At 44.2% G+C, this 22,938-nt stretch overlaps 2 protein-coding genes across 8 annotated transcripts in view; both read right to left on the bottom strand.

Moving 5' to 3' along the window:
- Positions 1–726: 726 nt before the first annotated feature.
- On the bottom strand, positions 727–15,703 carry ZDHHC23 (zinc finger DHHC-type palmitoyltransferase 23). Of its 3 annotated transcripts, none has more exons than XM_044941990.2 (5): positions 15,564–15,703; positions 14,787–14,962; positions 9,538–10,248; positions 7,805–7,972; positions 727–5,533 (listed from the first exon to the last, which is right to left on the bottom strand). In XM_044941990.2, the coding sequence occupies exons 2-5, from the start codon at positions 14,927–14,929 to the stop codon at positions 5,266–5,268; spliced, it is 1,290 nt and encodes a 429-aa protein (XP_044797925.2). In that variant the 5' UTR covers positions 14,930–14,962; positions 15,564–15,703; the 3' UTR covers positions 727–5,265. The 3 variants fall into 3 exon arrangements, with proteins under 3 accessions (XP_044797925.2, XP_044797923.2, XP_044797928.2); XM_044941988.2 differs by having other exon boundaries at positions 14,787–14,981; positions 15,564–15,702; XM_044941993.2 differs by having other exon boundaries at positions 7,805–7,963; positions 14,787–14,981; positions 15,564–15,702.
- Positions 15,704–16,531: 828 nt separating this feature from the next.
- GRAMD1C (GRAM domain containing 1C) overlaps positions 16,532–22,938 on the bottom strand; it is a 98,633-nt gene continuing 92,226 nt past the window's right edge. For 4 of the 5 annotated variants that reach the window (XM_044941970.2, XM_044941976.2, XM_044941982.2 and 1 more), the window contains 3 exons: positions 22,525–22,635; positions 22,044–22,149; positions 16,532–16,942 (listed from right to left, as the gene is read on the bottom strand). In XM_044941970.2, the coding sequence (XP_044797905.2) occupies positions 16,841–16,942; positions 22,044–22,149; positions 22,525–22,635 (319 nt within the window). In that variant the 3' untranslated portion in view covers positions 16,532–16,840. Of the gene's footprint in view, positions 18,175–22,043; positions 22,150–22,524; positions 22,636–22,938 lie in introns of all 5 variants that reach the window. The other variant, XM_045165528.1, reaches the window with a different exon arrangement.

Genomic DNA, 22,938 nt, shown 5'->3' with positions numbered 1-22,938 from the left:
TGGGAGGGGGGTTCAGGATGGGCGACACATGTACCCCCATGGCTGATTCATGTCAGTGTATGGCAAAAACCACTACAATATTGTAAAGTAGTTTCGTTCCGTTCAGTCGCTCAGTCGTGTCCGACTCTTTGCGACCCCGTGAACCACAGCACGCCAGACCTCCCTGTCCATCACCAATTCCCGAAGTCCACCCAAACCCACGTCCATTGTGTCAGTGATGCCATCCAACTATCTCATCCTCTGTCGTCCCCTTCTCCTCCGGCCCTCAATCTTTCCCAGCATCAGGGTCTTTTCAAATGAGTCAGCTCTCCACATCAGGTGGCCAAAGGCCAAAAGGTGGCCAAAGTAAAGTAATTAGCCTCCAAATAAAAAAAAGATACGATTTAAAATGTTATTGCTGGACTTCCTTGGCAGTCCAGTGCTTAAGACTCCAAGCTCCAGTGGAGGGGGGATGGGGAGGCAGGTTTGATCCCTGGGGGACTAAATTTGCACATGCTGCCCAGCCAAAAACAAATGAAACATTGTTGCTAGTACAATGCCCAAATAAGCAGTATCCCCAGCCTACACAACTGGACAAGTAACCACAAGGAAAAGAACAGTTGAGGGCTGGGGGCAGTTTCCATCCACAGCATGGGCAGGACAGGTTGCCAGAGAGGCAGCCCAGCTCTAATGCAGGCGTTTCTTAAGGCTCAAGAGTTCAGGAGACAAACCAAGAAGCATCAACTATTTTCCTTAAAGAAAGCACTTTATTTTCCATTTAAACAACTTGGTCACAGTACATTATTTTACATGAATGGCAGTCATTTTTAAAATTTCCATTTGAAAGGCCTTGTGTCTGAGTCTGAGGTGATAAGAGGATATGAATACAAGTATAAAAACAGTGCAAAACGTTTAGCCCACAGCCTCCAGAGATGGCTTCAGAAATCCCCTCTAGCGTTGCTGAGTTAGTTACATTAAATATGAAATATAATATTAAATAAATTTTCCTGGGCTTCCTCTAGTCTAACATCAGACCCAGAAATGCAATCAAATGAAAAGGCTCAGAAGCCCTAACTCAAACCGTCAAAATCACGCAGACTATAGGATCACAACAGGATGAGTTTGTGAGTTCTGTAACACAGCATCTTGTCAGTGGCACCATCTGAAGAAACAGCAGATTTTAGTTGCATCCATAACTAGAATAGACTAGCTGTGGTTTTAAAGCTTTGCTCTTAAAAGTATGATTTTTCTAGAAGTAAAAGATGCCATCAGGAAGGTTAGAGTAGTGACAAGTCACAGGCCCGACAGAAATAGTCACAACCCCTAAAGAAGGTCTCTGTTCAACCAGTTTTTGACCTGCTGCTGCTACTACAATGAAAAGCTTTGTGCCAACTGAAGTGGGAATAACCATCCATTAGAAACAGGATTAAATGTGGCTGATTTTGCAAAAAGTTTGTATTAGTCACAACAAACTTCCACAAGAACATACTGAATTTTCTTCAGCATTAAGTGAAGCTTAGTTCTCATTCACCGCCTGCATCACCTCTGTAATGTTTAATACAAAATGGCACACCTGTCAAGCTGCTGATGAGAAAACCATTTTCCAAACAGGTGCCTCAAGCAAAAGTCTCCATTATCCATTTCTTATTTGAGGAAATGCTTTTTAAAATACAGGATACCAAAATATGGCTAAAATGAAGTTGTCATATAAATCTACTTACCTAATTTAAAGAGACCTTAAACCTCACAAAACATTAATTTTTAAACATCCTGGTTAAAACTGTGCTTCAAGATGTCATACTTTTGCCTATATAAGTTGAGTTTTATAATAAAAAAGCTAACATCCTACCCAAAGGAAATAGCCTATTAAGCAGATGGTCACTCTTACAGAGAACCTTACCAGCACTGTGTCTTCTGGCAGTAGAAGATTCTAGTATAGAAAATTTTTTCTTGCTAAAAATTTTATAAGTACCAAGGACTATTGCATAAGAGGAAGTCCGTAGCAGTCTTTCTGCTAGGCAGATGGGACAGTGGAAGACAAGTACTTCATTCACCAAAGGAAACCACCACTACTCGGAAAGCAAAGATTTACAGGGTCCTAAACACACACACACACACAGGTGGCTGACATGAGAAGGGCAGCCCAGCATTCCCAAAACACACTTAAGGCTTGACTTCAGCAGCATCAAAGAAACTTACCAAAAAGGCATTGTCAACGGATGGTCAGCTTACTTCAGGTGTGACCAGCAATAACCACAAAGTACTCTTTGGGTAGCATAAGAAACGTTTTTAAGTATTGAAGGATGTTCTTCCTTTATGCAGTCCTGATCCTTAATGGTTTCTCCCTCTGATCTTCCAAGTGGAACACTTTCTCTTCCCCAGGAAGAGGCCACAGTGGCATGACCATAATATAAGTGGTCAGATCACAGTAGATCATTTAGTAAACTCCACATCCAGTATGTTTAAGAGGCTGAGGATGTGGGGTGACGGGGGAGACCCACTTGTCTGCACCACATTGGGGCAAGCCTGCTCCTACGGCCAAGAAACTATGGGCTTCAGGTTTGCTGGGCAATTCCCCACGGTTACCACCACCATTCTCTGGGGCTCATTCATTCACAGAGACCTTGTCCTTTAAAAGAACAAAATCCCTCATATGGTTCCAGATGGTAAAAAGGCTTGAAAGTCCAGGAGTACAGCTAAAGGACACCCCAGAGCCTACAGAAGCTGCTCACAGACAGTCCCTTGGCTGCTGCTCCTTTTGGTGCAAATGCTTCAATAGGCTTTTACCTCCACAAAACCACTGAGCTTTGCAAAGGTTTGTGCTTTCTTCTATAAACTGCCAATCATGAAGTTCTCAAAGAACTTCAAACAAGCACCTTAATTACAATCAGCCAGAATAATATGCAAAGAAAGTCTTTATCTGAGTGAGGGGAAACAGTGAATTGCCCATCCAGGTAACCCTACTGGGGGTGTGCTGTCATAAAGATGGTGATCATTCCTCATTCTCTCAGATGGCGCCAGTGGTAAAGAATCTGCTTGCCAATGCAGGAGATGTAAGAGATGCAGATGTGATCCCTGGGTCGGGAATATCCCCTGGTGGAGGAAATGGCATCCCACTCCAGTATTCTTGCCAGGAGAATCCCATGGACAGAGGAGCCTGGGGGGCTACAGTCATGGGGTCACAAAAGGGACACAACTGAGCCTCTGAGCAGACACACATCTTCAGCACACTGTATTTTCACTGTTGCTAAAGATTTGGCCAGAGGCCAAGATTACGGACTATCCTAACATTTCTGTTAATTTTATTATCAATTGCTAAACAATCTGAGTTGGCTCTGAATCTGGCATTCAGGAGACTATAATCAGAGATTTCTGGCCACGTGTGCTGTCCTTGACATTATTACTCTCTCTTATCTCCAACCCATACATAAAGAAATTAGTTATATCAGCTCCAATGAATTCCAAATGAATGCCTGATTCTGGGCCAGGGATAGGGCATTACTATACAAACCACAGACTGCTAACATCCCCAGACTTGCTCGTTGGCTCATCATCAATGTAATATGGAGTCTATCATTCATTAAACAGTCCATCTCTGGGGAAAGCAATGACAAGCCCGTATAAAAATGTGGTGTGTGTCTTGAGGAGAGCCTTGATTAATGGCAGGACTGGGGGTGGTGCCAGCTGCAGAGGGCAGAGATGTACAAGTAGCAGTGTTTCCTCTCGACCTTTATAAACCTCTTGCTACAGCAGCACACACAGAAAGACTGAAACAGCTGGCAATATTTTTCCTCTGTTAAGCTATAAGCCAAGGCAAATTTAAGGACTCATGAATTCTTTGGGGTTTTATAAAGAAGTACAGGTACAAAACCAAGTATTTCAAGAGGGTATTTTCCCCATGTGAAATCAATTGCCTCATCTTAATTCTATGGCAGAATGGGCCCATGCCAAAGAGTTAATCCTTTATACATTTTCCATTTTGAGATATGATTAAAGAAACAATTTAGGAAGAACTAGGGAAGAACAGTAATCTATTAATTAGTGGAAACCACATATACCCTGCTTCTTCTCTCCCAGTGAGACACTTCTATCTTGGGCAAGGTGAATGAGAAGAAGGTGCAAGTTAAGTGGGAAGACATCAATCAGCCGCTCAAATAGAGCTCATGCCAGAAACACTGTGAATGCCAAAAGACTGGTTTTTGCAACACAGTGCTGTTGCTGACAGTATCTGTATTACTTACGTGAACAAAAACGTCAAGCCCTTTATATAAGCAGCCACCCTAGCCAGAAAGAGAGTGAAGTGTTCCCATAGGAGTGTCTGTTCTCGTCCAGTCATTGCCACAAGTGTGCAAGCACCTGACCAGGCGAAACATGGGAAGAAAGAAACATTGATGCCTACTGGAGTTACCTGGAGTAAATCCAAACAGAATAAATACATAAGAAGTAAGGTAAATATAAGAACTCATCACCTAAACTCATGACCACTGCACATTATACTAGTAATAATTATGCTTAAAATCATCAACTATCCTTTCAATATCAGATGATAGCATAAATCCATCTGGTCATCTATTTGAGTAGTTAACATCTAATACCTCAGAAAGAGAAATTCCCCTAACTGTACAACATGGTATTTGAGGATCTGTTTTTCACTCTGAAATGCTGAAAACGGATTACTCCAATAATACTAGCGTCAATATTCTGACCTACAAATATTTTTTCCAGTCTTAGGATTCTCCTAATAATACTTCATACCTCTCTGGTGCTTTAGTTGTTTTTCCATGTTTTCTAACATACCCCATCCCTCACGGGACCCCCGCCCCCCAACATCCGCTCTGTGAGGTAGCCAGGGCAGGCATCAGTACCCACTTGACAGGTGAACCTGAGACTCGGCGAAGGGGCTTGACTGAGGGTCGCATGGCTGTTCAGAATTGAAAGAGGGACTAGAAACTCTCCTGATCCAAGGCTCTTTCTCCCATAGTAATGGGTGGGAACTGCTTCTATCCGTTTGTGCATTAGCAATCCACAACTTATGGTGACTTAGTTAGTAAGGTGACTGGAAAGGAATGGCTCTACTTTTACCTCTTAGATATAAAAATCTCTTTTTAAGTTATGAAGTCAGAAAAACTCATTTCTTCCCAGTCCAGCGCCTAAACCTGAGCATGGCCCTGTAATGCCTTTAGGAAACAAGGGATAAACATGAGCATCCTGCGTGTACCGAAGTGTCCGACGCAAGGGAGCAGAGGGAGGAGCCACCCTCCACCCCTGGAGCCGTACAGAAGGCACTCAGACAATGTCCTCGGCAGGGTGGTGGAAGGGGTGTGCGCCCAGGGTGGAGAACTGGTGCCAGTTCCGCAGGAAGCCCCGATTGTACTGGCCTGTGTCCACGATGAGCCCGCAGAGCAGCCGGCGCCCCGTCTTCTGTCGCAGGGCCTGCTGCACCTCCCTCTCGGTCACATTGTAGCTGATGTTTATCAGCTGGATTAGGAAGATGTAGGCCATGCTGCCAGTGATGATCACAGAGTACCACACGCAGGTGAAACACAGAGCCGAGCTGGGAACGGGAAAGGCAGGTCAGGGCGGCTGACGCTTCACGTTGAGAAAGCCGTCCCCGTGGTACCATTTTACACACACAGTACTTACTCCTAAGGACTCTGGCACCTTCCCTGATTACCCCACCTTTCCCATCCTCGGAATGCCAATACCTGCTTCATTTGTGACTATTAAGATGTCCTATTTTATCATTACTGGTGCCCCCTTTTCTAGGGTGTGAAACAGGAACAGTAAGGACCGTTTTGTGTGTTTTGCAGCCCCCATACAAACACAATACCTGATACAACACCATTCAAAATCTGTTTGCTGAATGAATAATTCCTAAATTGTTTTCAATGCAGAAGAAAATAAAGGCGCCATGAGATTGCCGAAAACGTCCCTCCAGGAACTGTGGGTGGGAACCCAGGAGCAATGCTGCTGCTGCTGCTGCTAAGTCGCGTCAGTCGTGTCCGACTCTGTACAACCCCATAGACGGCAGCCCAACAGGCTCCTCTGTCCCTGGGATTCTCCAGGCAAGAATAGTCGAGTGGGTTGCCATTTCCTTCTACATGCATGAAAGTGGAAAGTGAAAGTGAAGTCACTCAGTCGTGTCCGACTCTTAGCGACCCCATGGACTGCAGCCTACCAGGCTCCTCTGTCCATGGGATTCTCCAGGCAAGAGTATTGGAGTGGGGTGCCATTGCCTTCTCCGAGGAGCAATGCTAAGGTTATTCATCTCCATCCTCTCAGGTTGAACACAAGTCAGAGGACAGTTCCCCACACAGGCAGCCCTTTCCTGGTCAGCTCTGCAGGAGCATCAGGAGCACAACCACATTTCAAACCCCACTGCCGCAAACCAAACAAAACCCCATGAGTGAAGAAAGCCCCTTCCAGCTCATCTGATGTCTGCCAATTGGTTATTTTTGGTCAACACATGCAAATGAGTTAGCTGGAAACTGGTTCAGAATCTTCACTGTTAAGCTGAAAGGGATGATTAAAGCACTTCAAAGATGAGGACAACTAAGACCCAGGGAGGAGACATGAATCGTTGGTCCACAGCACTGAGAACATAGTAGCTGGACTATGTTCCTTGTTTCATTTATGAGGCCCACAGAAGGTCTAAAAACTCATGCTTACTAACACACAAGGACCCTTAAGGTCCTTTGCTTTCTTCTCACTCTTTGTTTTCAAGACAGTCTGCTTTGTCTGCCCAGGCGCTTGTCTGTACCAGTCCATGGACAGCTCTGCTCCTTGCTATTACAGACCCAGACATTCATGGATGGGCATTAGAATAGATGGGCCCTCCTCGGGTTAAGAGTGTCCTTTCCTCTTTATGTTGAGTCTTCATAGGTTGTGAAATTCTTCAGTCACTACTATTCTTAGTGGCTTGTGATAAATGTCCTAAAGCAGAGTTTTGAGTGAGGGGGATGGGGGGGCTAGGCCAAAGCTAAAAAAAATTCCAGCTTCTGTTAAAACATGGCAATCCTCACAGTATATAAATGGGCCCCAACCTAAAAGCACTGAAGGAAATTTTGACCTAGATACTACAGTGATCATGAGTGGTGATTTAAAAAAAAAAAAAAAGTAGAACAGAAAAAAAAAAAAAAATCAATGGAGGTTAAATAGAAAAGAAAGGTTACAGAGATTGTAAGCATTTCAGAAAAGGGTCAGAAGCAATAAATTAAGACTGGGCTACAGAGCACCAGAAAGCAGCAATGAAGTGAAATGTCCCCTGATACTCATCCCCAGAGACTGAGAGTTATCGCAGTTTCAGCTACCTTTCGCATGCCAGTGGTCACTTGAAGTCCCTGAGTAAGCCTGGTCTTACCTGGAGAGCACTAGCTCCTCACTTTTTAAGGTCAGCGCTCCTTCTGACATCACCCGAGAAAAATGCACATATCCACTGCACAGCTGCTACTGCTGCTGCTAAGTCACTTCAGTCGTGTCCGACTCTGTGCGACCCCATAGACAGCAGCCACCGGGCTCCCCATCCCTGGGATTCACCAGGCAAGAACACTGGAGTGGGTTGCCATTTCCTTCTCCAATGCATGAAAGTGAAGTCGCTCAGTCGTGTCCAACTCCTAGCGACCCCATGGACTGCAGCCTACCAGGCTCCTCCGTACATGGGATTTTCCAGGCAAGAGTACTGGAGTGGCTTTCTGGGGCTACCCAGCATCCCTAGAACCTGTCCCGTGTTTTGGGTGAGAACTCCTCACCCAGCCGCAGATCACAGCCCCTTATGCTGACTGCAAATCCACTCCCTCTTCCGGGGGCCCCTGTATGGGGATCTCACCTGTAATTTGCATAAACTCCAGGGCAATAGAAGAGAGCTGTGAAGACACTTCTGTCCGTACAGATGGTGTCCAAGGTCAGCGTTATCCCATACACCGAGGTGAGCAGGAAGACCAAAAGGGCAAGTATAAATGCTTGATGGTTTGATTCTCCGACACAGCTATTTATCCTCAAAACAGCACAAGGGGGAAGAAAGCAAACATGTCTTTAAAAGTTCTCTATGTAACTCAATAAACAAGAAAGCATTTAATACAGGGATAGTATGCATTTCAGTTATTAAAAAAAATATGCTCTCTTGTTTTCCACTTTTAGGGAATTAAAATTTTGTCTGCTGAGAGATGTACTCTTACATTCTCTAATCTTTGCAAAGAGAAATTATCTCATTTGTTTAAGGACAAGAGTACGTGAAAAGTAAAACACAGCTAAGAAATCTTTCTAGATATTAGTGAGGTCTGTCACCCAGTGTTAAGAGCTAACACTGTCATAACTGCCATAAGGATAAGATGGTATCAGAGTTATAAAAACTTAAAAATGCTAAATCAGAAGTATTACACAGTGTGGGAAAAAAAAACCCCTATTAAATACACATATTAATAAAAGATCCCAGGAGGTTAGAAATGCAGTGTGGGGCTGGAGAACAGCTCAACAGTATGCAGACTACTTGTCACGTACAGAGTTCCATGTCATGGCCGTTTGCAGGGCACATGGATGGGCACATCAGGATAATCCATGGGCAGAGATCTCATAAGCGAGGCTGTCAGGCCCTCTGCAAACCAGCGCTTGCAAATGGACCACCACCACCCCGCACGCACATACACAGGTATGCATGAGAATAAATGATGAAGACAGAGAAGAGGAAAACCTAAAAATGAAAATACCTGTTTACTCCTAAAGCCCAAAGCCCCAGAAAAACAGCTGTCCCTGTTCACAAGCCTTGAACTTAAGGTCCGCTTCTGTGCCGTCTGGGCGGTCAGCACCCTTTTCCACATCCCCTTCTAAGAGGGAGAGTGGAACATGATCAGAATGCTAGGCGTAAAAAGAGTAATTTACTGACTGTGACTGCCTCAAGAGCGAGAAAGTTACGAACAAGCTACTGAGAACATTCATATCTGAGTGAATCACACCCCTTTTAAGATTTAGTCAGTGAAGCTGCAACATTTTCTTTAAAAGTCACACTTCACATCTTACGGGCCTCAGGTGTCCTCATTTGTCACTGGGCAACAGAGAAGTGCCCCAAAAAAAGCCCACTTCTGCACAGATAACCAAATAGGGAATTATCTGGAAGAGCCTTAAGAATGTAGACTAGAAATCACTGGTACATCTAAATGATGGAAGAATACACAGTCAGAGGCTAAGAGTCACCTAGAGGTACAGGAACATGTTCCTAAGTTCTGTGAGGGAGACGCACCTATACTACTTCTAATACATTCTTTTTTTTAATGTCATTCAACTGTAGATACCTCTCTCTTAGTAAGGAGAGAATGAGGGGCAGCTAAGAAGAGAAAGCCACCCCCCCCCCAAAAAAAAACACCTTCAGGAAATGACTGAAAAGAACTAAATTTGTGAAGCTCGAAAAACTGATGACTAAGTGGCAACACCATATACAGCCCACAAATATCTACGTGTAAAGCTGGGAGGGGGAGAGACGAGGATGGAAACAAAGGGAAAGCACGCCTGGCGAGTCTCACGAAGGCTTCTGTAGGCTCCGCAAGCCTCCAGATCTTTCCAACATACCAGACACAGTGGTGATCCATCCTCCTCACACAGATGCCGCAGATCCGGCAGTGCCAGGCCCGGGCTGGCCGCACCAGCTGGCACTTAGCGCACCAGTCGTCCTTCCCTTTGGCCGGGCTTCCGGCCGACGTCCTCGGGGAGTCCTTAGTCTCATCCTTGGGTGCGCGGTTGTTGAGACCGCCCGACAGATCTGCGCTGGGGAACCCCTTGGGCTTCTCAGGCCCTTTTCTGTTCTGGCATTCGACCTGGCTGCCACTTAGAGCCCTGTCATTGTGTGCTGGGTTTCTGAGGTAGCCTGGATTTTTCTTGGCTCTGTACAAGGCGAAAAGGATGAGCAATAACCCGCAGGTAAGAAGAGCCAGCCGAGTGGGCCCCACACGCCCCTTGGGGACCACTTCCTGCAGGAACACATAGTACATGTAGCCCAGAGAGAACAGTCCGAGGCTCAGGAAAAACAGAGTCTGTTCTTTCCTTCTGTGAGTGAGGTAGTAGTACCACAGAGCCAGCACGGGGAGGGAGGTCAAAACCACCACCCCAAGGAGAAAATGCCAGGAAGCCACGCGGAGGAAGACAGGCAGCAGGAACAGTGGGGGAAGGATGCTAATGTTAACTTTCTTGGCTCCCCTAAGCCAAGGAATCCGGAGGCGGTCTGAGATCGTGTCCATGATCTTTTCACAGGTCTCAGGCTGCACGGACTTACACGTGATCCATCTATTCAGAAAGAGCACAGAGAAGGCCCATGGTACATGTCTGTTGAATTAAAAACCACCCCACACTGCAGGCCAGACAGCAAGGTAAATGATAAAGATGCCAAAGGCCAAGGGTTTAACTTCCTTACTATTAAACAAGAGCCTTACAGATTCATGTATAATTTTTTAATTCAAATGATAAAATGTTTAGATATTTAACAGAACTATTTCTACATGGAACAAATACACGGGAATACACACATATTCCACCTAAGTACTGTTCAGACTTGGGTAGGTGTCGAGACATAAAACTCTCAAAAAAACCATTTACAATCTAGTTGTGAAGACAACACGGGAATTCAAGAAATATTAGATAAGTGACAAAACAATAAAATCGCCCAATGAACTACACAGGCCAACACTGTAAGGTGTGCTCAGAAGAGAGGACACATTTCTGGGTGGAGTCATCACAGGGGTCTTTGTGGGAAAAGGGAATCTGTGCTGGAACTTGATACTGGCTAGTACTCATCTGGGTGGGGAGGAAGGCAAGGAGGCGTTCCGTGGAGAGACCTGCTGCTGCTGCTGCTAAGTCGTTCAGTCGTATCTGACTCTTTGCAACCCCATGAACTGCAGCCTACCAGGCCCCTCCACTCATGGGATTTTCCAGGCAAGACTACTGGAGTGGGTTGCCGTTGCCTTCTCTTGGAGAAACCTGAGTGCAGCACAAAACCCATCCTGCGCCTGGGGAGTAAACCAGTTCAGGAGGGCAGGGGGTAGCATCAGGAAGAGTAGAGATCACACTCAGTTCAGTTCGGTCCCTCAGTTATGTCCAACTCTTGGAGACCCCATGGACTGCAGTACGCCAGGCTTCCCTGTCCATCACCAACTCCCAGAGCTTTCTCAAACTCATGTCCATCAAGTCAGTGATTGCCATCCAACCATCTCATCCTCCGTCATCCCCTTCTCCTGCTCTCAATCTTTCCCAACATCAGGGTCTCTTCCAGTTCTTCACATCAGGCGGCCAAAGTCTTGAAGTTTCAGCTTCAGCATCAGTCCTTCCAATGAACATTCAGGACTGATTTCCTTTAGGATAGACTGGTTTGATCTCCTTGTAGTCCAAGGGACTCTCAAGAGTCTTCTCCAACACCACAGTTCAAAAGCATCAATTGTTTGGCACTCAGCTTTATTTATAGTCCAGCTCTCACATCTATACATGACTACTGGAGAAAAAAAGCTTTGACTAGACAGACCTTTGTTGGCAAAGTAATGTCTCTGCTTTTTAATATGCTGTCTAGGTTGGTCATAGGTTTTCTTCCTAGGAGCAAGCGTCTTTTAATTTCATGGCTGCAGTCACCATCTGCAGTGATTTTGAAGCCCCCAAAAATAAAGTCTCTCACTGCTTCCATTGTTTCCCCATCTATTTGCCATGAAGTGATCATGACTGGATGCCATGATCTTAGTTTTCTGAATGTTGATTTTTTTTTTTTTTTTTTAAAATGAATGTTGAGTTTTAAGCCAACTTTTTCACTCTCCTCTTTTACTTTCATCAAGAGGCTCTTTAGTTCTTCTTTGCTTTCTGCCATTAGTGTGGTCTCATCTGCATATCTGAGGTTATTGATATTTCTCCCGGCAATCTTGATTCCAGCTTGTGCTTCATCCAGCCCAGCATTTCGCATGATGTACTCTGCATATAAATTAAATAAACACGGTGACAATATACAGGCTTGACGTACTCCTTTCCCAGTTTGGAACCAGTCTATTGTTCCATGTTCAGTTCTAACTGTTGCTTCTTGACCTGCATACAGATTTCTCAGGAGGCAGGTCATGTGGTCTGAAATTCCCATCTCTTTAAGAATTTTCCACAGTCTGTAATGATCCACACAGTCAGGCGTACAATACAGCAGAAGTAGATGTTTTTCTGGAACTCTCTTGCTTTTTCTATGATCCAATGGATGTTGGCAATTTGATCTCTGGTTCCTCTGCCTTTTCTAAATCCAGCTTGAACATCTGGAAGTTCATGGTTCATGTACTGTTGAAACGTGGCTTGAAGAATTTTGAGTATTACTTTGCTAGCGTGTGAAATGAGTACAATTGTGCAGTAGCTTGAGCATTCTTCGGCACTGCTTTTCTTTGGGATTGGAATGAGAACTGACCTTTTCCAGTCCTGTGGCCACTGCCGAGTCTTCCAAATTTGCTGGCATATTGAGTGCAGCACTTTCACAGCATCATCTTTTAGGATTTGAAATAGCTCAACTGGAATTCTATCACCTCCACTAGCTTTGTTCCTAGTAATGCTTCTTAAGGCCCACTTGGGTTCACATTCCAGGATGTCTGGCTATAGGTGAGTAATTATACCATTGTGATTATCTGGGTCATGAAGACCTTTTTTATATAGTTCTTCTGTGTATTCTTGCCACCTCTTCTTAATATCTTCTGCTTCTGTCAGGTCCATACCATTTCTGTCCTTCATTGTGCCCAACTTTGCATGAAATGTTCCCTTGGTATCTCTAACTTTCTTGAAGAGATCTCCTTATGCCAAATTCAGACTTAAAACTGAAGAAAGTAGGGAAAATCACTAGACCATCCAGGTATGACCTAAATCAAATCCCTTACAATTATACAGTGGAAGTGACAAATAGATTCAAGGGATTAGATCTGATAGACAGAGTACCTAAAGAACTACGGACGGAGGTTTGTGACACTGTACAGGAGGCGGTGATCAAGAAAAAGAAATGCAAAAAGGCAAAATGGTTGCCTTACAAATAGCTGAGAAAAGAGATCACACTAGTATGACTCAAATGACGGAGTCTGGTGGACAGGTGGTACTGTTGAATTTTTTGCATACTTAGGCTATTATGGAAAGGAACAGTTGAAGGAAGGATAACATCAATTTTAGAAATTTAGAATTTTAAAGAATAGGGCTAGACCTGGAAATGAATGGGAACTAATTATACGGGAGGCATACAGAGCAGCAGGTTTATGGAAACGCTGGGAGCTCATCTCTAGAGAAGGGTATGGAGAGAAGAGAACTCAAGGGCAGCTCAGGTCTCAAGGGTTGGGAGGCAGGAAGAGTTAGAAGGCTAATGGAAAAGCAGTGGTTTTGAGTGATGCAGGTTACAGAAAAGGCATCATTTCTCCATTCATTAGTCCAAAGTGCTCCATTTTCTCAGGATGGAAAATCTTAGGATTTTACCTAAGTCTAAAGAACCTATACTTAAAGGCACCTGTAAAAGATTATATAGGGCCTTTTAGGTGGCTCAGTGGTAAAGAATCCACCTGCAATGCAGGAGACGTGGGTTTGACCCCTAGATCAGAAAGATCCCCTAGAGAAGGAAATTACAACCTACTCCAGTATTCTTGCCTGGGAAATCCCATAGACAGAGGAGCCCTGGGGACTACAGTCCATGGGGTTGCAAAAGAGCTGGACACAACTTAGCACTAAACAATAATAAGACATTATACACACTGTCAAGGAAGAATTATAAAGGGGTTATGGAATACTAGACTACAGTAGTCCCCAGGAATGCTTCTCATGGCAAGATTAACGCACCAAGATGTAAGCCAGCAATATACCATTTCATTGACTTTTTTTTAACCAGAAGTAATTACCAATGTGGAGAAGGCAATGGCACCCCACTCCAGTACTCTTGCCTGGAAAATCCGCAACCCACTCCAGTGTTCTTGCCTGGAGAATCCCAGGGACGGGGGAGCCTGGTGGGTTGCCGTCTATGGGGTCGCACAGAGTCGGACACGACTGAAGCGACTTAGCAGCAGCAGCAGCAGCAATTACCAATGGGAAAAGCAAGTCTCCACCATCCTTGTCCTCCCCACACTATGCTTTCCATGTGATAACAGTTTTTAAATATATAATTACTTAGAAAATGGATAAAGACCAGGTTATTACTATTTGGTACAAAATTTTTTCAGTGATGTTAGAAACTGGTTCTTTGGATAGTTAATTTTCATCACTTGGGATAATGGTGAAAATAAAAGCCAAATGTAACACCATCAATCAGGATAGTGCTGCTGCTCATGCTGAAAACAACCCGTCCAGGGTAGGATCATGCCTCTCGCTAGATCGCCTCCCCAGAAAGAAGGGTGAGACCGATTTTTCAACCCTCAAGGCCCTTTGTGGCCAAGTGCAAGCCAGCCCCAAGGTGTCAGTCTCTTAATGCTGAGACCACTGAGAATGTAGGAACTTCCTGGTACTAATGTGTTCATTTTAAACTTACAGATTGTACTGGCCTGCATTTTATTTTTTTATACAATTTAACTTGTCTACTATTCCATTATCTGCCTGTTCTCTCCATCATCTTCTCCCTTTAAATGAGAAATAATAATTCCTAATAAACTGGGCTGAACAGACAGTTGTGCACTATTGAGTAATAATTCATCTTTATCAAGCCCTCACACTTGACACAGAAGACAACTTTAAGTTGGAGATAAGTAGAAACAGAATGAAGAGCAAATTCTAGTGTTCTGGATGGCTAAGCCCCAAGTATGCATGGTAGTTCTCAAAAGGGCCGGTGGGGTCAGTATCAAGAAACACACAGTGCTTACCTATCACACCCTTCGTCCAGATCTTGGCAATCACACAAACAAGCAGCCACGTGGTTCTTTTCCCCATTTCGATCTATGTACTCGCAGCAGCACAGGGGCTCCAATTCAGGTTCTTCCGCTTTGGTTTTCTTCACTGGCTTCATAGTGCCCTTCTGGGTCGTGATTTCCACCTGTCACTACGAGGCACACGAAGCCCTCAGAAAGAAAAGTGGAACGAATACAACTCACATCTCGTAAACACATCCACTTCTATCTCTGATTAACCACCAACGCCTGAGAATTAAAAAATGAGAACGAGGGGGAGGTGGTCCCCTTTTCATCAGGCTTTTCTGGCTGTCCTTGGCCAGACGCAGAGCTCTAGGGCTCCAGCCGCTTCCGAGCTGCCTTCAATGCCAGGTACCCCATCCAGGACTGGCGCCGTCTGGGCACCAGCGGTTCCCATGACGACAGCCGACTACGCGGCCCGGGACAGCCGGGGCGCGGGTGGCTGCGCTCACCTGCGGGTGCGGGCTGGGGAGAACCGAGCTGTCCCCGCCCGAAGCTTGGGTGCGGATGGAAACACCCTCGGGGCTGCGGGCGGAAACAAAGCGTCTACCCGCTGGGGCCGACGACCCGGCTCGGGAGAGGAGCTCGGGCAACGCTCGGGGTCGCCGTCCAGCCCCGCTTCTCCTCAGCAAGCTGGACGCGCCTCTGCCGCCCCCGTCAATCGCAAGAACGTGGGCGGACCGTGAACGCCACGCCGCCCAGCCCGAAGAATGACCTTGGGAGGGAAGTTACCTGCGCTCCGGAGCCGAGGTGCGGCTACAGCCAAAGAGGCCGAGGCGGAGAAGAGCAGGGTTGGCTTCTCCCGGGGCGCGGACGCGGCTCCGGGATCTCTGCTCCGCGGGGTTACGGGCGCGATGACTGGAGTCTCGGGGACCCCGGCTCCGCTCTCCGCTGCCGCCCACCTGTGACCACAGCCGGCCTCCGCCCGGGCGGTGCTCCCGCCTCCCCGCGGCGTCCCCGCCGCCCCCGGGCCGGCGGGGTTCAGCGCCGCAGGTCCGTGAGCTTCCGGGTGCCCCGCCCCCGGCGCCGGGGATCCCCGCCCGCTCGCACGTGCGGAGGCCCCCCTGCCCTAGCGAGGCCCCACCCCGGCCCGCGGCCCGGGCGCCGGGGGGCGCGGAGGAGCCGAGCTCGGGCTCCCGGAGCCGGTCCAGGCGGTCGGGCCCCGGGCTGGCCCCGCACCTCCTCCCCACCCCGCCCCAGAGGCGGCCGCCCCGACCCCGCCCGGCCCCGCGGGTGCCTGAGGGCGGTGCGTGGGCGGGGCAGCCTCGGGAGCCTCGGGTCGGGGAAGGCGCGGAGGCGGAAATACGGGAAACCCCGGAGCCGGGAGGGTTTCCGAAGTACAGGAGAGCCGTGGGTCGGCCAGTCTCACTGAGACTACAGCAACAGGCGTTGGTGGAGCTCTCCACCGCGAATTGTTACCAACGTACCGCCCCCAAATTCGCTAACCCTCTCTTAAAGGCCTATCCCTGTCCTTGATCTGTTAATTATCCAACTTGTTCATTTTCATGATTTCCGGCAAGCAGTCTGCATTAGACCAGCAGGCTGCATATTAGAAATAAAAACTGCCCTAGGATGAGAGTCCTCTTTGGGTTTTAATTTTGCACAAAAATTTTTTAAAGCGTGTCGGCCCATGTATATGTTTTCACTGAAACAGGGTTTCTAGTTTGGGGAGGGTTTGACAGAAAAAGAAGAAAAACAACTTAGACATTTTGGATTTTATTTATACTCAGTTTACATAGGCTCAAATACAGTTAATTGAATTCTGCATACATATTTAGTCATAATTTATAAAGCAACTTTGGTAACTTTCTTTTGAGGTATTTTATGAAGTACAAGTTTTGAGGAAACATCACGAAAATATTCAGCTTCTCATTGACCATTTTTGTGAACTTAACAGAGAACAAGTTTTAGAGTGACAATCCAGTCATTCTTGCTCACAGTCAGACACCTCATAAATCCTTATCAAAAAACCTCCAGGTACGTACACTGGTAGGTAGGTTAGTTGGGATTCACCCAGAGAAACCTGGTTCTCCTCTAATCCAGTCAATACTTTTCTCTCTCTGTGGGCATCGCAAAAATGACTTTAGCAATCCCATGTGGCTTGGATGACTCTGGGCAAAAAAACATTTAAAGGCAATTGTTATTCAAACAGTAAGAATATATACAAATTATTCTGCAATGTCCCTCTCTTGTTCCAGAGACATAACTTGCATTAAGACGCATAGGCCTAACAACTCCTGTCTGATTTACAACTTGTTGGTGCACTTGTATTGGGAGATAATGCCCCCCAAAGTCTTCATTAAAGAGTTAAAGTTTGTGTCTGCTTACAACTGACTGACTATAGCCACACGTGAATGAGTAAATAAAGCCCTACGTGGCTACTGAACAGTAATCCACAAATTATTTTCAACCAGATGGCTCATTTCCATCATAAAAGTTTGCTAAGCTGAAGCCAAGCTTGGTTCAAGTATGCATTTGCTCCGACACTAAAACGCCCAGGTTTTAACATAATCTTTTTAAAACTCAGAGCACAGTTCTTCATTTTAAGGGTTGTTATCCTACATGTTTCCTTTTCTGAAGTGGACTCTTCTGCCATTGGATGTATGAAGAGGCAAGCTAATTGCACCTCTGACAGCCACCTGAAGAACACCTATTTCCTTCACACATGACATGGCTGGAGAATCTTTCAGATAATCATCAACATGCAGATTCAAAAGGTTCAACTATTGAACTTCCTTGCTAAATAAATGAAGACATTGTAATATTTACAGTACACAAAGCTATGTTATAATATATGCCTGAAAACTGATCCTTCAAAGATAATAATGATTTAGAGGCTTCTTCCGTTGTCTTCTTTATCCTCTTTAATGTTTACCTGTGAAAACAGCCTAATGGATGCAAACTAATTCTGTGCTAACAGATAAACTTAGAGCATCAAACTTCAAACCTCACTGTGAAAATGAGGCCATATCACTCAGCTCTTTTCGTGTCACAGAACTTCAAATTCACAAAATATTTCACGCTTCACTGGAGAAATTCACAGCTTAGAATTATGTATAAGAAATGAAAGGATGGATTCTTAAGGCTGTCAGAGGCTAATTCTCCAATAACTGTTATTAAAAAGAATGTTCATATTAGAAGTATGAATAATGAGAAAATATTGAAATGTTCCTATGACCATTCAAATCCTTCATCTTCTGGTTTTCTTCAAGATGTTGTCTTTTGGTTCCACATATCTCTACCATTTTGGTCCTTAAGATCACTAGCTTTGGATAGTCATGCCAGTCTTGTTCTTACTTAGTAGATCAAAGGTTCTCTGAAGCATAATGAGTGAGCTCTTCAACTGCAGAGAAAAATTTTCAAAATCACATTGTTTAAATTTTTCTGATTATTTGTATGCCAAAAGTTTGCATTTAATAAAATTGTCTATACTGATGCCCAAATAAAAGACTGATTATCAAATGCCTTATTCCTTAGGCTATCTGTCAGTGTGAAAGGGCTCTTCCAGTTTGCTGCAGTACTGTACTTCTTCCTACAACATACTGCTGTGTACTCTACCTACCAGTAAGTCTATTCATCAGAAAATCCAAAGTGAAGAGCTTGTTTTCTGAAATGGTTTCTGAAGCTGCAGTGGTCTCCCCACCATCCCCTAAATAACTCAAGTTCCACTCCAGGCCTTTGCTTGCTATTATGCTCATGTTGATCTTCACCTATCGAAAACTGAGCCATCCCCACTGTTTCCCCTAATCATCCTGCCTCTAAACTCCTAAATTATTACTACTTACTTTGACGCTTAATTTTGTACTTTTTTAAGTAGTCTTTATCATACACATGGACATCTGATATCTAATAAAATTCTAGACAACTTGAGAGCAAAAATTATGTCTTATTCTTTTTTGTAGTCATTTTTTAATTCATTCTTTCAACAAATATTTTTTGTTCACCTGTTACATGCTGGGCACTATGCTAAGTCCTGGGTATATAATGGTGAACCAAATAGGCACTGTTCCTGCCTTCATGGAACTCACAGACTAGTGAGGGACTCAGAACCAAAACAAATAATCACAGCCATAAATATATACTTATACACTATATGATACGAAGTTTTTCACTTGAACAACTGGAAGATGATAGTATCATTTTTTGAAATTATTTCAATTAGAGGAGAACTGAGTTTGGCTCAGGATGAAAATTGGATTCTGTTTTAGACACAATCAGTTTGGGGCACCTGTTAGCGTCTAGGTAAAGACACCAAGTCAGCAAGTAGCTATATGAGTCTGGACTTGGAGAAGAGGTCAAGGTGAGACAGATGCTTTGGGAGCCATTGGCATGTGTGGTATTCTAAGTTAGGGGAGCAGCTGAGATAACCTAAAGGGCAGTAAAGGAGAAGGGAAGGGACTCTAATGCAGAAGCCTGCAGCACTGGGCCAGGATGAGGTCAGGTAGAGGGGATGGTTTTAACCAGCAAATAGCAGCTTTACATTATGCTAAGTGAAACAAGCCAGGCATGAAAGACCATATATTATATGATTCCATTTATATGAAATGTCCAGAATAGGCAAATCCATAAAAACAGAAAGTAGTGATTATCAGGAGTTGAGAGAGTGAGGGATGGGAGTGACTGCTCATGACTCCAGGGCTTCTTTGGGGGATGATAAAAATGCTCTGGAATTAGATCGTAGTCCCTTTTCATTAGTATAATTATTGATATAATTGTATTTAAGTCTGTTATTACTGAGGTTCTTTAGTCACTAAGTCGTATCCAACTCTTTTGCGACCCCACGGACTGTAGCCCTCCCCACCTCTCCCCTAAAGCTCCTCTGTCCATGGGATTCCCCAGGCAAGAATACTGGAATGGGTTGCCATTTCCTTCTCCAGGAGATCTTCCCAACCCAGGGATCGAACCTGTGTCTCCTGCATTGGCAGGCAGGTTTTTTACCACTGAGCCACAGGGAAGCCCATGAAATGGTGAGATGGCATTACCAACTCAACACACATGAATCTGGGCAAACTCTGGGAGACAGTGTAAGACAGAGGATCCTGGTGTGCTACAGTCCACGGGGTTGCAAAGAGTCAGACACGACTTAGCAACTGAAAAATTAGATAGAGGTGATGGTTGCACTACCTTGTGATTATACTAAAAATTCTTTAAAAAGTGAATGTTATGGTATATAAGCTATTTCGCAATAAAGCTAGGTTTTTTCATGGTTCTAAAGAAGGGAAGATTAGATATATTTCAAGAGAGGAATGGTCAGCTCTGTCAAGTGCTGGCACTGTAAGATGAAAATTCAGAAAAAAGGTACATTAACTTTAAAAGTCAGAGATCCCTGGGAGCTTAGCTTGGGCAGTGTCAGTGGAAGAAATCAAGGCAGTGCACACTGAAGAGGGAGGAAGTAGATTAAATACATGCATCCAATTTTGCTCCTTCCTGCAACCCCACCAAAAGCACAGTAAAGGGATTTTTTTTTTAAAGGCATAAATCCACAAGGTCGGGCCAGGGTGGGTGCAGGGGGGATAGAATAGGCAACAAGAGCAACATGACTTTGGAGACTGGAAGGAAGAAGGATGACTTAGCAGCTCTGAAAACACTGAATCCCAAGCCAACAGTAGAAAAAGTTGAGAACCAATCAAATCTACCCTGAAGAATCCTCAAAAGCCTCAGGAATTGACAGGTACCTTTAGAAGTGGGAATAAAGAGGAACGGAATTAAGAATGACTGGATGAACTTTTGGATATGTGGCCTCTCCTACTACCTGGGCAGAAGTCTGAAGTCCTATTTTCTGGAGAGGATAAACAGACGATCTCTGGTAGCCTGGCCAGGAGGATGGCAAGACATCAGTAAAGACAGCAGTACATACCAAGAATAGGGATTACACACAAACACATATACTGTACGCTCAGATTGTCCCATCGCCCTGCATCCTCTATCCCTCTACTTAGTAAGCTCCTAAAATGCTGGCAGCCAGCTCTTAATCTTTCAGGGAGGAGATTGAAAGAGTCTTCTCTGTGGAAACTGTCAAGAGTAAAGACCTAAAGATGCCGACATCAGGATTTCTCAACCAGGCCAGCCAGATCTACTGAGAAGTTCACGGTAGACCAGCCCAGCTCACACGTTAAGAAATTTGGATCCACACAGGCAGACAATTCCATTTAAAAAAAAAAGAAAATTCAGAGAAATTTGAAATTAAAAAAGTGATAGCAAAAACTGAAAAACTCAGTAGAAGAATTTGAAGATTAAATGAGGAAATTTCTGGGAAGTAGAATAAAAAGGCAAAAAAGATGGAAAGCTGGAAAGAAAAGCTAAGGTTAGACAACCTATCCAACAGAAGGCCAATGCCTGGTTACAGGCACTATAGAAATCTCTACTTTTCAATTCTGAAAAGTTGTTGTTTGCTTATTATCTAAAATATATTTATTTCCGTTCTTCTTGTTGTTCAGTCACTAAGTCATGTCCGACTGTTTTCAACTCCATGAACTGCGGCACACCAGGCTTCCCTGTCCTTAACTATCTCCCTGAGTTTGCTCAAACTCATGTCCAAAGGGTCAGTGAGACTTTAAAAATACACAAATCTTATATTATAATGGGAGTATTAGTCTTTATTTTTCAAAGGTAATCCTAAGTTTTGATTCATAGAACCAAGCAGCACATATTGATGACAAGAGAGAATGCTTATAGAAAACACCAAAATAACCTAAGTGTTTATTCTTCAATGGGGAACAGGTAAAATAATTATGCCACACATGTACAGTTGAATTCTACATGCTATTAAAAGAAGAAGTGCTTTATCTGCTGATATAGAAATATCTCCATGATACACAGTTAATAGATAAAAACAAAATAATGGGCAGTGTATACAATATCTACCATTTCTATAAAAAGAGCTAATGTTAAGCATGAAATCTTATATAGAAGGATCAATAAAAAGAATGAGGTAGATGTATACATACTGATGTGGAGACACCTTCAAATACATTACTAATTGAAAAAAGGAGGGTATGCAATGGTAAGTATAGTATATTTCCATTTAAAAAAAAAAGTATTGATAAAAGTAACTATATACATAAAATGCATAATCCAGAAACTGGCAAGGTTAGATGCCTCTAGAAGGGGTATTTATTCAAATAATGGTATAGTGAATATTCTCTCACAGCCAGAAAAGCAGCTGAATCACTGGGATGAGTACCAAGTACCATGGGACACAGAGGTACCAACCTGTTCCAGTGTCATGATGGAGTCGCGGAGCACTCCTTTTAAGCGATGGGCCTGGCCTTTGCTCTTTTGAACAGCTTCCGCTCTTGACACCATATCAGAGGCTAAACTGAAAGAAAAATACCATCTTAAAGATCAGGAAATAGGGACTTCCCTGGCAGTCCATTGGCTAAGACTCTGCGCTTCCAATGCAAGGGGCCCAGGTTTGATCCCTGGTTGGGGAACTGGATCCCACATGCCACAGCTAAGAGTTTGCATGCAGCAACTAAGACCTGGCACAGCCAAATAAACAATTTAAAATTTTTGAAAGATCAAGGGAATGGCTTCTAGCCTTTTCCAGAAACGATTAGTCCCATAAATTTGCAGGTAAAACAAAACAGTATATGACTAAAGAGAAGTTGGCAGCAAACTCTCTAAAACTGGACTTAAATTTTCTGCAGCACAGGAATTATTGAAGTAATAGGTTGTGGAAGGGAAGACTTACTTTAAAGATTTCTCTTCTTGGAGATGAAGACGGTAAACGGACTGAGCAGCGTATTCTATCTTTGACAACTTCAGAAACAGCATCACATTCAGCAAAACTAGCAACAGCAAACTAGACAGAGAAAATCAGACCTGGTTAATCCACTCTCATTCAGACCTAAAGCATTGCTAATGCTGAAGAGACATGCAAAAGCTTCAAAAATGCATATTACCCAGACTAGTTTCCAATTAGTTATTATTTAAAATAATTATTCCTATTTTATTGTATGAAATAATAACTTTAAGTACTAAGTGGATGTTGAGGGAAAAGTTGGAAGGTAACTAGTTGCAAGTAACTTCATTTGAGGACAATGAAGTCCTCAAATAAGCAGGTTGGGATTGTCCCTGACATCTCTCCTCTCTGCCAGGTATCCTA

Source organism: Bubalus bubalis, chromosome 1, assembly GCF_019923935.1.
Source record: "Bubalus bubalis isolate 160015118507 breed Murrah chromosome 1, NDDB_SH_1, whole genome shotgun sequence".
NCBI lineage: Eukaryota > Metazoa > Chordata > Mammalia > Artiodactyla > Bovidae > Bubalus > Bubalus bubalis.
This window is presented reverse-complemented; position numbering and strand designations above follow the sequence as displayed.